General features: G+C 49.1%; 1 protein-coding gene across 1 annotated transcript; it reads left to right on the plus strand.

Moving 5' to 3' along the window:
* The first annotated feature begins 994 nt into the window (after nucleotides 1-994).
* LARP6 (La ribonucleoprotein 6, translational regulator) lies at nucleotides 995-14,463 on the plus strand. Its single transcript, XM_055002734.1, has 3 exons — nucleotides 995-1,161; nucleotides 11,775-11,970; nucleotides 13,300-14,463. Exons 2-3 carry the CDS (start codon nucleotides 11,929-11,931, stop codon nucleotides 14,365-14,367), a joined length of 1,110 nt encoding a protein of 369 aa, XP_054858709.1. The 5' UTR covers nucleotides 995-1,161; nucleotides 11,775-11,928; the 3' UTR covers nucleotides 14,368-14,463.
* Nucleotides 14,464-14,510: the final 47 nt, after the last annotated feature.

Consider the following 14,510-nt stretch of genomic DNA (forward strand, 5'->3'; position numbering starts at 1 on the left):
TCCGAGGAAGAGAGCTGTGGCTCTCGAAAGCTTATGCTCCAATAAAGCTGGTTAGTCTTAAAGGCGCTACTGGACTCTTGACTGTTTCATTCATAGGATCGCCGTAGGTCAGGGGCACAGTCTCTCTCTCTCTCTCTCTCTCTCTCTCTCTCACACACACACACACACACACAGAGATTAGATGCAGAGGAGTTAGCCCTGTGGTAGCAAAATCAAAAAGAGTCCAGTAGCACCTTTAAGACTAACCAATTTTATTGTAGCATAAGCTTTCGAGAACCACAGTTTTCTTCATCAGATGCATGGTACAGAAACTGGTCAAATATAGAAGTGGAGGGGGGAGGAGGGAAGGAGAGCGAAGATGCAGTTAGGGGGGGAGGGGGATGCAACCAAAACATTCCTTTGCTAGTAAATGTAAACATCTCCTTTTGGTGTGGAGATTAATTGGCTTGTGTGAGGCTTCAAAGGAGTTTGCCCTGTTGGTTTGTAGCAGCAAAACAACCAGACCATCCAATTCCAATGTAGTATAAGCCTTCGATAAAGAGACAGAGCCGCTCTGACCCATAGGGATGATCTGGCCTCTTTCCAATGCAAAATCCCGTCTCCAGGGCGCCAGTTCCCCTGATCTGACCGTGCTTCGAGCTCAGCGGGGTTGACTTGTGACTATAAACAAGCGCAACGGTGGTCATTGGGGAGGGGGAGCTCTCCAACTCCGGGCCGAAATCCGGGCCAGGCTGGGGCGGACCTGGAGACCCGGGTGCGCCCGCCCTCTGCTGGGGGGCTTGGCGGCGGCGGCGGGGCCGCTGGGCTCCTCCTGCGCGCTGCTGGCCGACTGGCGGCTGCTGCTGCGGCGGCTGCATCGGCGGGGGCGAGGCTGAGCGGCCCCGCGGGAGGAGGAGGAGGCCGGGGCGGGGGCGGCGGGGAGCTGGAGGCGCCTCCCCGGCTGGGGCTCGGGCTGGGGCTGGGCGCTGCGGCAGCGGGAGGCGGCATGGCGGAGACGGAGACGGCGCTGGCGCTGGCGGCGGGCCCGGTGGAGATCCGCGTGGCGGCGGCAGAGGAGGACGAGGAGGAGGCGGCGCGGCGGCGGGGGTGCCTGAGCCCCGGTTCGTTGGGCGGCGGCAGCTGCAGCGAGGACGATTCCGGCCGAGGCTGCGAGAAGTCCAGGTAGGGCGCCGCTGCGCTCCTCCTTGTGGGGTTCGCGCCCTGCTGTCTCGCTCCCTCCCGGTTGACTTCCGAGGAGACCTGCCCCGGGGGCTTCCTCCCAAGCAAGCAGGCACAGCGGCCAGCTGGGACGTTGCCTGTGCCTTGGGCGCCTCACTTGGGAATAAACGGCCCTGGGGCTCAGTTGCGGGGAGGAGGTTACTTTAGAGTAAGGCTGTTTAGAGCTGCAGGGGCTCCAATGGGACTCAGATGGGTTTCTCTGCTTAAGTGCCATGGGGTTGCCAGACTGGTTGACTGTCGACTGGGGCTTCCCCCTTAATACGTTCCCGTTTTATTTTTCCCCCTCTCCAGGGTTGCTAGCTCCAGGTTGGGAAATCCCGGGAGATTTGGGGATGGAGCCTAGGGAGGGTGGGTCTTGCGGAGGAGAGAGACTTCACCAGGATATAATGCCATGGAGCCCCTGCCCCCTTTTCTAAGCAGCCATTTCCTCCAGGAGAACTAGTCTGGAAAACAGTTGTAATTCCAGGAGGTCTCCAGGCCACACCTGGAGGCTGGCAACCCCACCCCAGTCCCTCGGCCTGGCCTGCCCTGGCCGAACACAAGAACACCAGAGAAGCCAGGGCCCAAGACCATCTCCTCTGGCCCTGCACTGCTGAAAAGCAGCTGAGGGGCTCCAAGTGATGCGACCTGCTTCTGACTCCAGTTTTTGGAACAGGGAAAGGTGGGCTTCTTTTGCAGGGCAGGGGAAACACCGAGATGGGGAGCATTTTGTGAATGAGAAGCGTGTATATTGCAGAAACAAGGAAGCGTGTGCATGGGCACGTGTGTATGCATTGGTCAAGGGAAGTGGGAGAACACACGTGTGCAAGAGACTGCCCCCTTTTGCTCGCTCCCTTGAGCCTTAGCAGTGAGGTACTGGCCATGTGCAGGGTGTCGGAGGCTGCTGGCCAGGTTTTCTTTCCTTGACATCTGTTGGCAGGGTCAGCTCACAAAGTTCTGTGCTGTTGAGGAGAACTGGGTTCGAATTGCCGACTAGCTGGGTGCCCGGGAGTCGAGTCATGCCATCGGCCTAACCTGCAAGGTTGTTGTGAGAACAGAGCTCATTAGAAGAAGGGCGGAATTCTAAGGAGATCTGCAGCCATTCACACAAGCACAAGCCAGCTCCATCTCAGCGGGGCTTACTCCCTGATGGGTTGTCGGAAGGACGGGTCTGCGATCCTTCATCCCTAAAGGAGGCCTAGAAGGCTCCCCTTCTGCCCCACCCCTGGCGGAGGCTGCTGCATGGGCAGGCTGGAGATGCGCCACCTAACACAGAGCCTTAGAAACTGATAGGGGGGCTTTTCGTGTCCTGGGAACTGTCTAGCATCAGTCGTCACCATGCTCTGGTGCTGTGGCTGAGGATAAGGGGGACTGTGTGAATGGAGGAATACGAAGCTACCCTCTACAGAGCCTCTACAAGGACTCTCTTAGTGATGCCACCCTCCAGGTGGAACCTGGAGATCTCCCGGGATGACAACTGATGTCCACACTACAGAGATCAGCTCCCCCAGAGAAAATGGCTGCTTTGATGGGTGGGCTTTTTGACTTCCTACCCAGCTCCACCCCCAAATCTCCAGGAATCTCCCAACCCAGGGTTGGCATCCTTAGGCGGTGTCCTCCTTCCCTCTGGGTCTGGTAGAGGCCTTTCCCATCCCCTACTCCCTTAAAGCGGAGATGCGGGGTTACCCCAGACCTTTTTCTCCCCTGGCCTGGCATCTTGCTCCAGCCCCATCGAAGGCGCTGGAAGAGGGCAAAGGAACACATGAGATGGTTTCGCACATGCAAGCCTTTCCCCTGGGCCGGGACCCTCGAAGATTCCCCCAGGCCTGCGGGAGAGCCTGGCGCAACACTGGCCGGATGTTGCACCAAGCAAGCGGCTGCCTCCTCCCTCCTTCCCGCAAGGAGGAGGACCCTGGGATGCTCAGCTGGCCGGGTGCCAGGAGGAGAGGTTTCCTGGGGCTGGGAAGGGGGGTGCCTGCTGATCTGGCGCTTAGAGGGAGGGGGAGGGTGGGGGGGAGCCAGCCGAGCATCTCAGCAGGCGCTGGGCGGGGGATGAGCTGGGCAGGAGCCCTGCTTCTCTCCAAAGCTGCACCCTGGGAAATCCCGCTGCTCTTTAAGGCGCTACTCGTTGTCCGCTCCAGGTTGGGAAATTCTTGGAGATTTGGGAGGTGCAGCCTTGGTGGCGTATTCAGCCTCCAAAGCAGCCGTTTCCTCCAGGGCAACTGAGCTGTTTAGCTTGGAGATCAGTTGTTAATTCCAGGAGATTTCCAGCCACCATCCTCTGTCTGAGATCCAGAGGAGTTAGCCGTGTTAGTCTGTAGTCGCAAAATAGTAAAGAGTCCAGTAGCACCTTTAAGACTAACCAACTTTATTGTAGCATAAGCTTTCGAGAACCACAGCTCTCTTCATCAGATGCAACTTTATTGTAGCATAATGATGCATCTGACAAAGAGAGTTGTGGTTCTCAAAAGCTTATGCTACTATAAAGTTGGTTAGTCTTAAAGGTGCTGCTGGACTCTTTACTATTTTTCATCCTGTCTGAAATCTGGCCATACACTAGGCAGAAGTTGCGGGGGGGGGGGGGAGATCTGGCCAGCCTCTTGTCACCCCCTTCCTCCTCCTACTTCCTGGAGATGTTACCTCCAGAGGCTACCCTAATGTGCAAAACTCTCCCTGCTGTCGGAAACAAGTGGATCAATCATGCTTAAGCGAATAGCAAATGCCTCTATTAATAAACTAATATCCCCTTTTAATGTATAGTCAGTCACATCTGAAAGGCTAGCCGCACATGAAGAGGTTTTAAATATTTATGTCCGCTGTGAGAGCCGGTGTGGGTAGAGCATCAGACTGGGAATTGGGAGCCCCAGGTTCGAATCCCCACTCTGCCACGGAAGTTTGCTGGGTGACCTTGGACTAGTCACTTACTGTCAGCCTAGCCTACCTGACAAAGTTGTTGTGAGGATAAAATGGAAGAATAGAGAATGGTGTAAGCCACTTTGGGTCCCTGTTGGGGAGAAAAGTGGGATATAAACAAAGTAAAAAAAAAATTAAATGTCTCCAAACGTCCTTCTTGAACCTCTGCTAAAATGCAGGAACCCTTTTTCTTTCCCTTGGACTCCACCTTTAAAAAATCAAAAAGGTCAGGACTGACTCTAATTCTCTGAATTTTTTAAAGGTGGAGTCAGTACACACGACAGAATTTCGTCTGGTCTGAGAGACGAGTAAGAGACTCGAACGGCACAAAGGGCTAGCGTGTTTCCCCCGCCCCTTTCCATTTAGCTGGGGAGCGCCCGACATAAGAGCTTGCAAATTGTGGTTTCAAAGCAAGCCTGGTGAGCATCTCTGGCTATTTCGTTGTCCGTGCAGTATGGGCATCGTTCGCAGCTGGATCTGCGGGTCTGTGCTGTATTCTGCAATGTGTGGACGCAGCCTTTAAAACTTGGATTTTTTATTTTATTTACTTCATTTATATCCCACTTTTCTCCCCACTGGGGACCCAAAGCAGCTTACATGATTCTTCTCTCTTCCCTTTCCCATTTCACAACAACCCTGTGAGGGAGGTTAGGCTGAGTGTGTATGCCTCAGCAAGCTTCTGTGGCAGAGACGGGAATCGAACCTGGGTCACCCTGCCGGTCACTCTAGCCACTACATCCCACCTGCTCTCATAGTGTAACACTAAGCTGTGGAAATCTGGGGTGTAGGGTGGCCAGGTCCAGGCTAGGAAGTTCTGGGAGATTTGGGGGGGTGGAGCCTAGAGAGGGTGGAGTTTGGGGAGGGGAGGGGCCTCAGAATGGTATAATGCCATTTGGAGTCCACCCTCCAAAGCAGCCATTTTCCCCAGGGGAACTGACCGCTGTCACTTGGAGATCAGTTGTAATTCCAGGAGATCTCCAGCCACCCCCTGGAGGTTGGCAGCATCTACCTCAGGTCTGTCAACATGCCATGCTATGCCACTATGGTTGACAGGAAATTCCAGGAGATTGGGGGGGGGGGAGGTGGAGCCTGGAGAGGGCAGGGTTTGGGGAAGGGCCTCAGTGGGGTATAACGCCATAGACTTCGACCTTCAGAGCAGCCATTTTCTCCAAGGGAACTGGCCTTTGTTGCTTGGAGATCAGGTGCAATTCTGGGAGATCTCCAGCTACCACCTGGAGGCTATGTCAAACAAGAAGAAAATCCCCGTGTGGTAATAATGTCTCCACAATTAACAATAATGTCTCCACAATTAAAGCTGGACTTTTTAATTGGCAGTCCAGCTTTAATTGTGCCCAGAGGAAGTGTGCGATACACGAAACGGGAATTGTATAGGATGCCTGCATAATCCCGTCGGCACATTCTTGGATATTACTGTAACTTTGATTGGACTGGAATCACCTCTTCCCTCAGCTCTGTGACTTTTAGGAGTGAGCCCATTGCGGCGTTTACTACAGCTTTGCTGGATACAAGTGTTTACCGTGACGACTTGGACACAGGAAAAGGACTTTGATTAATTGTATTTATTGAAACTGTGTATTTATTAAGACACTTTTTGCACTTCTGCACTTTGCACTTATTTAAAAAAGAATATTATACAATTTATTTGCTGGCTAACGGTTTATTCCCGGACTTGTTGCTTCCCCACCACCTGGAGGCTGGCAATCCTATATGCCACCTTCTTTCCCTGCCCCCACAACATAAGCTACCGGACACCTGTTTCCATGCGCCTCTTTAGTCTCATCCACCAGGTGGTGTTTACACCGTGGAGGAGAAAAGAAGATTAGGGCAAATGGTATCTCTGGACGCCCCCCCCCCCCCCCACACACACACTGCAGAATTCATTAACAGAATGGATGTGACAGCCACTCTCTGGGATATGACGCACTAGCCGTGGTCAGCAAGGAATTACCTAGAAATAAGTGAACTGGAAGATCCAAGGCAGCTCAGAGATCCAAGGCAGCTAGGATTAGCAAACCAGCAAGGGGCATTTCCCGTAACTTCTGTGGTGGAGGGAGTCACAGAAGCTTTGGTGCTACTGGGCGCGTTCTGCATTGGTCTCCTACGCTTGCTGTTGTCCAAGCCCTGTCTGGTTTTCACCGTCTCCCCGAAGGTCAAATCCATACCTCACAACTGTTCTCTCGTAACAGAGAATCAAAATGGTAAGTCACGTACACAATAAAACGCCAGCCCAGTTGTGATTCGGATTCTGGTAACGGTAAGAAACATGGAAACTTTATAGAGCTAAAAATGCACAACTGTTGGGTGTTTCCCCTTTAATGCAGCAGAAGGCAGAAACATGGAGGGGGGGGGGGCTCTGTTGGGAACCAGGCCTGGGCTGAAAGACCATTACCAGAAATAAACGCTTTTAATTTTTCATTCATGACTCATGAAGTTATATGTTTGGAGTGTGACCACATGGCGGGAGTGGGGGGCATGTTAAAAGCTACCAGGCCTAGAGAAGCAACGTGTTGGCTCTGGGAAGAAGCAGTTGCTCCTGAGAGTCAGTCAGCCTTTTTGAAGTTTATGGATTAACTCTCTGTGGCCTGAATTCTTCCTTTCTTCCTCATATTCTCAGTTACTGCTTAAGAGTTGTAGGTCAGAAGAGTAGAGTAAGAAAAGAAAGTACTGAGAGAGTCCATTGTGACTCCCCAAGAGGAATTTGCATTTTGCTGTGGCTTTTGCCAAGCTGTTGACTTCTGCATAGCTGTAGAATTGGTGTAAAGCTACTGATGCCCTGCTGTGATGTGCCCTGTTTAGAGCGTCCTCGCTCTCCAGGCCGTCTTGGAAGAAAATGTGACTCAGCGGAGAGTTTTAGGGGTACTAAGGAGATTGTGGCCCGTCTTAGAGCCAAGCTACAAGTGACGCCTGACACAGGTTGGACACGTGTCAGCTTCCCTCAAATTCTGATGGGAAATGTAGGCAGCCTGGTCTTGCAGCTGTAATGGAGAGCCAAGCTGTAAAACCAGGACACCTACATTTCCCATCAAAACTTGAGGGACGCTGACAAGTGTCCAACCTGTGTCAGGCGTCACTTGTAGCTTGGCTCTCAAATTCCTCAGGCAGGATCCCTCCAGATTTGCTGAGCCAGGCAAATTAGAGCTTGTTAGTACCTTACAGGCTGAGGTCAGATATCCTCTTGGCTTCCTCTCTCCAGAGAACATCTCTGGGTCTACAGGGAAACACAGAACAGATCCTCTTTACTTTTGTCACCCATCCCAAGAGGATTCCTTATGCGTGTGACATACATAGAAACTGAACTTGGGTAGCCTCACACTGGTTCTGTGACCCTGCAAAGCTAGGAGGTACCACCCCTCTCTCTCTAGTTTCTAATCCCTTCTCAAAGCTCTCCTTTCTAGTTAAGATTCCCCCCCACCAGCCAGTATGCTGTAGTGGTTAGAGTACTGAATCCAGATTGGAATCTCTGCCGTGGCAGCTCAGTGGGTGACTTTGGACCAGTCACTCTTTCTTTTGGCTTAGCCTACCTCACCTGGCTGTTGGACAGATCAAGTGGAGGCGAGGAGAATGGTGTTGTAAACTGCTTTGAGTCTCCAGGGGGGAGAAAAGTGGAGTGAAAATAAATAAACTCTGTGTGATCAAAGTGTAAGAAACTAGACTCATTCCCTGCAGCTGGTGACACTCCATTTCCTTTCGACAAACAAACACACACACAAACACACACACACAAGCAAAAAGGTTGCTTGTGTGTGTGTGTTTGTTTGTTTGTTTGTTTGTAGTCCACCTTTCTCACTGAGTCTCAAGGAGGATTACACAGTGTGAGGTTAGTACAGTCAATATCAAGGACATTTCCTTAAACAATTCGATAGGGTAAATAAATGCAAGTTTACAAAGACATAGCATTATACAGAGTATTTTTTCCTTAGGATGTGCTGGTAGTTAAGTTGTTTGCCGCCTTGGGAGTCCAAGCCCGCCAAAAAAAAATGCCGGCACTTCAGAAAGAGGAGCTGGTCCTGTTTATTAGCATGCACCACCCCCCAAAAGCCCTGGTTTTATATATCACTTTTGAACTTTCATTTACTTCCCAAGTAATTTACAAAATCAGATTAAAACCAACACTGAAATCTCTCAGAATTCAACTGAGATGAGAAAATGAGAAGCCACGTCCTTCTGAAATTGGCAAATAAAAAGAGGGGATCCGCCTGAACGTCTGAACCAATGGGTTGAAGAACGCTGCTTTAAAAGCTTGGTAGCAGTTCCTCATCCCTTTAGCTGGTGCCGGCGTTCCCTTGATGCACTGTCTGTATTTCAGAGCATTGTGGCTGCCAGTGAGCGAGCAGCGTTAGATACCCCCCCATCCACCCCCTACGAGGGCTCTGTGTGTGCCAGAGAGCCCAGAAAAGAGAGCTGTTGACCAATATACTTGTGGAGCCTGCAGAGATCCAAAGGACATCTTTCGGGCTGCCGGCCTTTGGCTTCCCAGATGAGTCACTGGCAGATGAGTCACAGCTGAATAGGGTTGTTTTTCAGGCTGTTTTATTTTTAACAGGCTCTAGAATAATGCCGTGGTCCTCCTGTGGAGGCTTAGATGCAAACTGGTAACATCTGGGAAGTCACTGTGGAGTCGGCGTCCCCCGCCCCGCTTCCCTTTGGAGATTGTCAACATACATTGATAACATTAATGAAGGTTTGGAGAGGGAAGCTGTCTTTCAAGGTTGGGGGAAACTGGAGCGTGGTTGGTACAATTCCATGGGTACTGTTACGAAATCAGTGGAGTGTCCTACAACAGTCTGACTTGTGGCTTGGGGTTTGGCTTGCTGTATTCCGAACTTCAGATACTGCTTCTGAGTTAAAATGAAGCACACAATTCACTTTATATAGAAAAGGTAGCCTTTAGATTTTTGTACCTTCTGAGGAGCACCACCCCATGTTTCTGTACGAGTCACTGATCCTTGTTGGAGAGAGACTAACCAAGACTCATGCAGAGATGCAGTGGGAACCCTCTTCTAAAAATAGGTAGTTCTCAAGGCAGAGCAAGAACCAACTGGAAGGAGGCAGGGTTGGGAAAGCAAATAATGCAGAGAAACATAATCATAGCATAGCATTCCTATAGTATTCAGATAGTCAAAGCTTCCCTCTAAAGATGGAGTGACCATCGCCTGCCCTCCCTCAACCACTTCATGTGTGTTGAGATTATTGCGTAGCAGAGATGCAGAATTGCGCATAAGACACTCCCAGCGTTTAGCTCTATAGAACAGTTTACTACATAAAAGGATGAAAGGTAGAAAACAAGAAATGGCTATCTGACTACACTGTAGCTAGCATGTAAACTAAACAGAGACGGACTTGAGACTGATCCCGACTGAACAAAGAGCAATAAAACGTCAGTATATCTTTCTAGTTAATTGCCCCCCCCCCAATAAACTGGTTGCCCAATAGAGAATATCACATTCACTTCATTAAGCATAAAGACTCCCATTCTTATGGCGGGAAACTTTACTGGACAGCGAAATGGTTACATGCAAATAAGTTTACTAAGTAATATAAACAACAGCAATGAGTCCAGTAGCACCTTTAAGACTAACCAACATTATTGCAGCACAAGCTTTTGAGAAACACAGCGCTCTTCGTCTGAGGCATGGAAAACCCTCCACACATTTGCAGAAGAGAGCTGTGGTTCTCGAAGGCTTGTGCTACAATAAAGTGGGTTAGTCTTAAAGGTGCTACTGGACTCTTTAACTATTTTGCAACTACAGACGGACACGGCTAACTCCTCTGGATCTTTGAACAACAGTTTAACCCTTTCATGACTGAATGTAAACACTTGCGAATTCCAAACAGTATGGGGCGCAAGAAGGAAGGCCCCCACGTGAGAACACTCATCCTTGCACCCCATACGTACCAGTGCATCTGTTCCGGAGTGGGTTGGCCATTAAGGCTGCCGAGAAAACTCCCAGTGGGCCAGTGGCCTGGGCTGGGCACCCCATCCCTGAGCCCTGCAAGACTTTGCCTTACGCAGAGGGGGCAGGAGCCAGGGTGGGAGTCTGGCCTCCCCTCTCCCCTCTAGGGCTGTTTGGTGTAGTGGTTAAGAGCAGCAGGACTCTAATCTGGAGAGCCAGGCTAGATTCCCCACACCTTCGCTCGAAGCCAGCTGGGTGACCTTGGGTCAGCCACAGCTCTCTGGAGCTCTCTCAAGCCCCACCCACCTCCCAGGGTGATTGTTGTTGTTGGGATAATAACAACATACTTTGTAATCTGCTCTGAGTGGGTGTTAAGTTGTCCTGAAGGGCGGTACATAAATCGAATGTTGTTGTTATTCTCGCCTCCCAGTCTACCTCTGCATCTCTTGGTGAGATGTCGATGTTAGTTGATGGCTTGGACACATGTGGTGATTTGCTAGCACGGGTGACTTATTGCTTTACAGTGATGTGGGGGGAGCATTTTGGAAAGGGAGGCCTCGTGATGTTTATTGTGGGGCCGTTTCTAGAAAGGTGGAAACCGTGACCTGGTGATTGCATGCAGCTATGCAGCGATGCACACCTCCCTTCTTCCAATTCAAATTGTGTTGCTTAGCGACAGGGCTTGGTCGGGTTTGGTGTTTAGCGATGGAGGTCGTGCTTGGCGTCAGAGCTTTGCCATGGAAATAAGTGTGGTAAACACATGCCAGGAGTGCCTCTTGGCATGTGCAGATGGCCTCTGCCTTCCTGCAGCTGGACCACCCCTCACCTCCAAGACTCCAGGGCTTTGAGGGGCGCTTTGGTCATCAGACGCTTTGTTGGAAGGGGTCTCTTGTCGCAGAATAAAATGCTAAATAAAACGCCTTGATGCAAATGTGCTCAGTTTGCTGTGGTCCTTGGCACATCTTGGGTTCCCCATAAGGCTGTTGTGCTTTGTGCCTCTGGCCAAACCTAGATTTAAAAACCGGCAACAGGGAGGGGAAGAGAAGCGCAGCCCAGATCAGCTTGGACTGTCATGCATGGCCCACCCCAAGAGTCCCCTTGCCTCTTAGACATCAGGCTAATTCATGCAAAAAGGAGGGATGACCGGAAATAAGTCAAATTCAAAAAGGCTTTTTACTCAAATGGGGGGGGTTGTATTGTAGGGAGGGGGTCTCAGATGCTTCGCTGTTAGGGACCGCAGACTTCACCACTATATTGCCTTACATATTATCTGCTGCTTTAAATATGTACTCCTATGTACCACCAGTGCTCCATGTTGTCTAATGTTAGTCCTAGACTTGATTATGTTCTGCTTCAGTATTTTTCTTCTACTCTATATTGGATTCTTGCTAATACTATATCTTTTAAACTTCTATCTATTTACCCTTTGGCATTGTTATGGAAATGTCCTTGCTACTGATTGTACTAATCTCATACTGTGTAAATGTTTTTAAATGTATTATTTAATGTTTTTAAATGTTTTTAAACATGTTTGTATTTGTTATCCGCCCTGAGCCTGCGAAAGCAGGGAGGGCGGAATATAAATATAATAAATTAAATTAAATTAAATTAAATTAAATTAAATTAAATCCACCTTGAGTCTCAGTGAGAAAGGCAGACTATAAATGAAATAAATAAGTAAGTAAATAAATAAATAAATAAATAAATAAATAAGAGCAAGATTCAATTCCCTCTCTTTTCTTGTTCCAGCGGTGGTGAAAATGATGGAGAAGATTTTGAGCACAAGTGGAAACAGCCTGACCGCGACCTGATCTTTCAACTGGTGGCCCAGATTGAATATTACTTCTCAGATGAAAACCTCGAGAAAGACGCCTTCCTTCTGAAGCACGTCCGGAGAAACAAAATGGGCTACGTCAGCGTAAAGCTCCTGACGTCTTTCAAAAAGGTTAACTGTGCTTCGAGTTGGTCTGCAGCATTCTTTTTGCTTAGAGTCGGTATTTGCGCAGAGCTCCGCATTAATTTAGGAATTTAATCCCCCCATTTTTCACCAACGGGGACCCAAAACGGCCTAAATGGAGTCATTCTCTGCTCCTCCATTTTAGGCTCGTAATATCAACCCTGTGAGATAGGTTAGGCTGAGAGAGAGACTGGCCAAAGGTTACCCAGCAAGTTTCCATCACAGAGTGAGAATTCGAACCTGGGTTTTCCAAATCCTAATTGTTTCAGGTGGGTAGCCGTGTTGGTCTGCAGTAGAAGAGCAAGATTTGAGTCCAGTAACACCTTAAAGGTCAACAAGAATTCCAGGGTATCTGACAAAGGAATTTTGACTCTCGAAAGCTTTTACAAGCCTCTTGGGTCTAGAAGCAAAAAAAAGGAAGTCTTGTAAAGTACTTATAGATGGCAGTTGACCTACACGGGATGGAAGGAGGAAGGTGTATTTCTAAACAGCAAGTGCCAACCTGGAACGGAACTTCTCAAAAACAAGATAAGCTCAAACTATGTGATAACCAGAAAACGTTCCTGTCTTGCCATTCCCCTGGCAGCCAGGCATCACAAAGGCCAGTCCTGGCTTTTCTCCAGGACTGAGACCCCTGTATGTGGCTGTCCCTCTGGTAGAGAGCAAGGCCGTGCTCTCCTTGGTTTGGCACTTAGGTTCTTTCCCTTAAGCAACTACTTCCTGCTCTAGGCCACTGGTAAATCTTTTTTTTTTAATTTACATTTTTTAAAATTTATTTTAACTTTTCAAACAGCTTATAGCTTGTGAACATACAGTATAGCTCAACAACACGTTTGCAACCATTAACAATAACTGTTAAGAGTAGACAGAGTAGACTGTTAAGAGCCCTTGATTATTCTACATAAGTAATACATAGCAACAAAATTTTCATCAATAAATTAATTAAATTATCCTGTCCATTCTCTTCATTAATAACATGTTAATAGAATATAATATTCCTTTTTAGAGATTGGCTGTATCATTGTGCCACTGAATGTTAGGTATTCTAGGATTGGGAACCACTGTTCCAGAAATTGAGATCTGTGTTTCTGATTTTCACACTGAGCCAGATGGTCTGCTAATTTCTCCATTATAAAATAGTCCCATATCCAGCTGTACCAATTTGCGATTGTTGCCGGCGGGGGGGGGGGGTCCATTTGGAGGCGATGGCCACTGGTGAATCTTAAGGTTGAACAGTGGTTTTCTCCCATTGTAAAGTTAACTTATGGCATTGTTGAACCATTTCTAATGTTCTGAAAACACTGCTGTTTCTTCCAGGTAAAGCAGCTGACACGTGACTGGAGAACTACGGCGTACGCCCTGAAATACTCAGAGGTCCTAGAGCTGAACGAAGACAGCAGAAAAGTTCGAAGGACCACTCCAGTTCCGGTATTTCCTAGTGAGAATCTCCCCAGCAAGATGTTGCTCATTTATGACATCCCCCTGGTTTCTGATCTCCACCCGGAGGATGAAAAACAGGAGAACGGATGCGTTCAGGAGAAGATGATGGAGAATCTTCTTAAAGCTTTCGTTAAGTTTGGGGTCATCTCCTCCGTTCGCATCCTCAAGCCTGGTAGGGATCTTCCACCGGATATCAAGAGGTTCAGCAGCCGATACAGCCAAGTCGGAACCAAGGAATGCGCCATCGTAGAGTTCGAAGAGGTGGACGCTGCCATCAAAGCTCATGAGTCGATGTGCATTACGGACAATGAAACGGACATGAAGGTTGTCCTCATTGGTGTGAAGCCACCGAAGAAGAAAGTTCTGAAAGACAAGAACCGCGAGGAAGACCCCAGCAAGGGTCTGAACAAAACACGATCGATGAACAAGAGAGTGGAGGAACTTCAGTACGTCGGAGACGAGTCTTCTGCCAACAGCTCCTCTGAGCCAGAGAGCAATCCAACATCTCCCATGTCAGGTCGCAAAGTGAATGCCTCAAATAAGTTGAGCCCCACCACGTACCAGAACAATCACCTCAGCCCTAACGTCTCCCCGAGGTCCAGTCCTTGGAACAGCCCTTCCTCATTGCGAAAAGTTCCCAAGATGTCTCCGCTGGCTGAAGACGGCAGGCTTAGCCTCAGCACCAGTCCCGAAATGCTGAGGAGATGCGCAGATGATTCGTCGGACAGCAGCGTCACTCCTTCGAGTAGTCCATGGGTTCAAAGGAGGCGACAAGCTCAGACTGTGACTCAAGAGAAAAGTCCAGTGGGGAGCCCAATGCTCAGCCCAAAAATTCAGAATGCAGACGGATTGCCCGTTGGGGTCTTGCGTTTCCCAAGAGGCCCAGATGGGACAAAGGGATTCCATAACGGGTACGAGAGGAATAACCTCACCAAGGACAAATAGGTTTTGTGCAATGTTGTTGTTGTTTTTAATTTCCAGTCGGATTACTCCATTGTTGAACCTACTCAAGACTTGACCAAGGCAGTATTTCTTTTTTTTTTTTAAACCTTTTGTATCTATGTGGCTTTGTAGGTTTGTATTTGCAC

The sequence above is a fragment of the Eublepharis macularius genome, chromosome 18 (assembly GCF_028583425.1).
Source record: "Eublepharis macularius isolate TG4126 chromosome 18, MPM_Emac_v1.0, whole genome shotgun sequence".
NCBI lineage: Eukaryota > Metazoa > Chordata > Lepidosauria > Squamata > Eublepharidae > Eublepharis > Eublepharis macularius.

Bases quoted from the DNA above. Each gene is read 5' to 3' on its own strand.
- LARP6 (XM_055002734.1), top strand. From the start codon at position 11,929: ATGGGCTACGTCAGCGTAAAGCTCCTGACGTCTTTCAAAAAG. The intron at 11,971-13,299 runs GTTAACTGTGCT...TGTTTCTTCCAG, and splicing joins TCCTGACGTCTTTCAAAAAG to GTAAAGCAGCTGACACGTGA.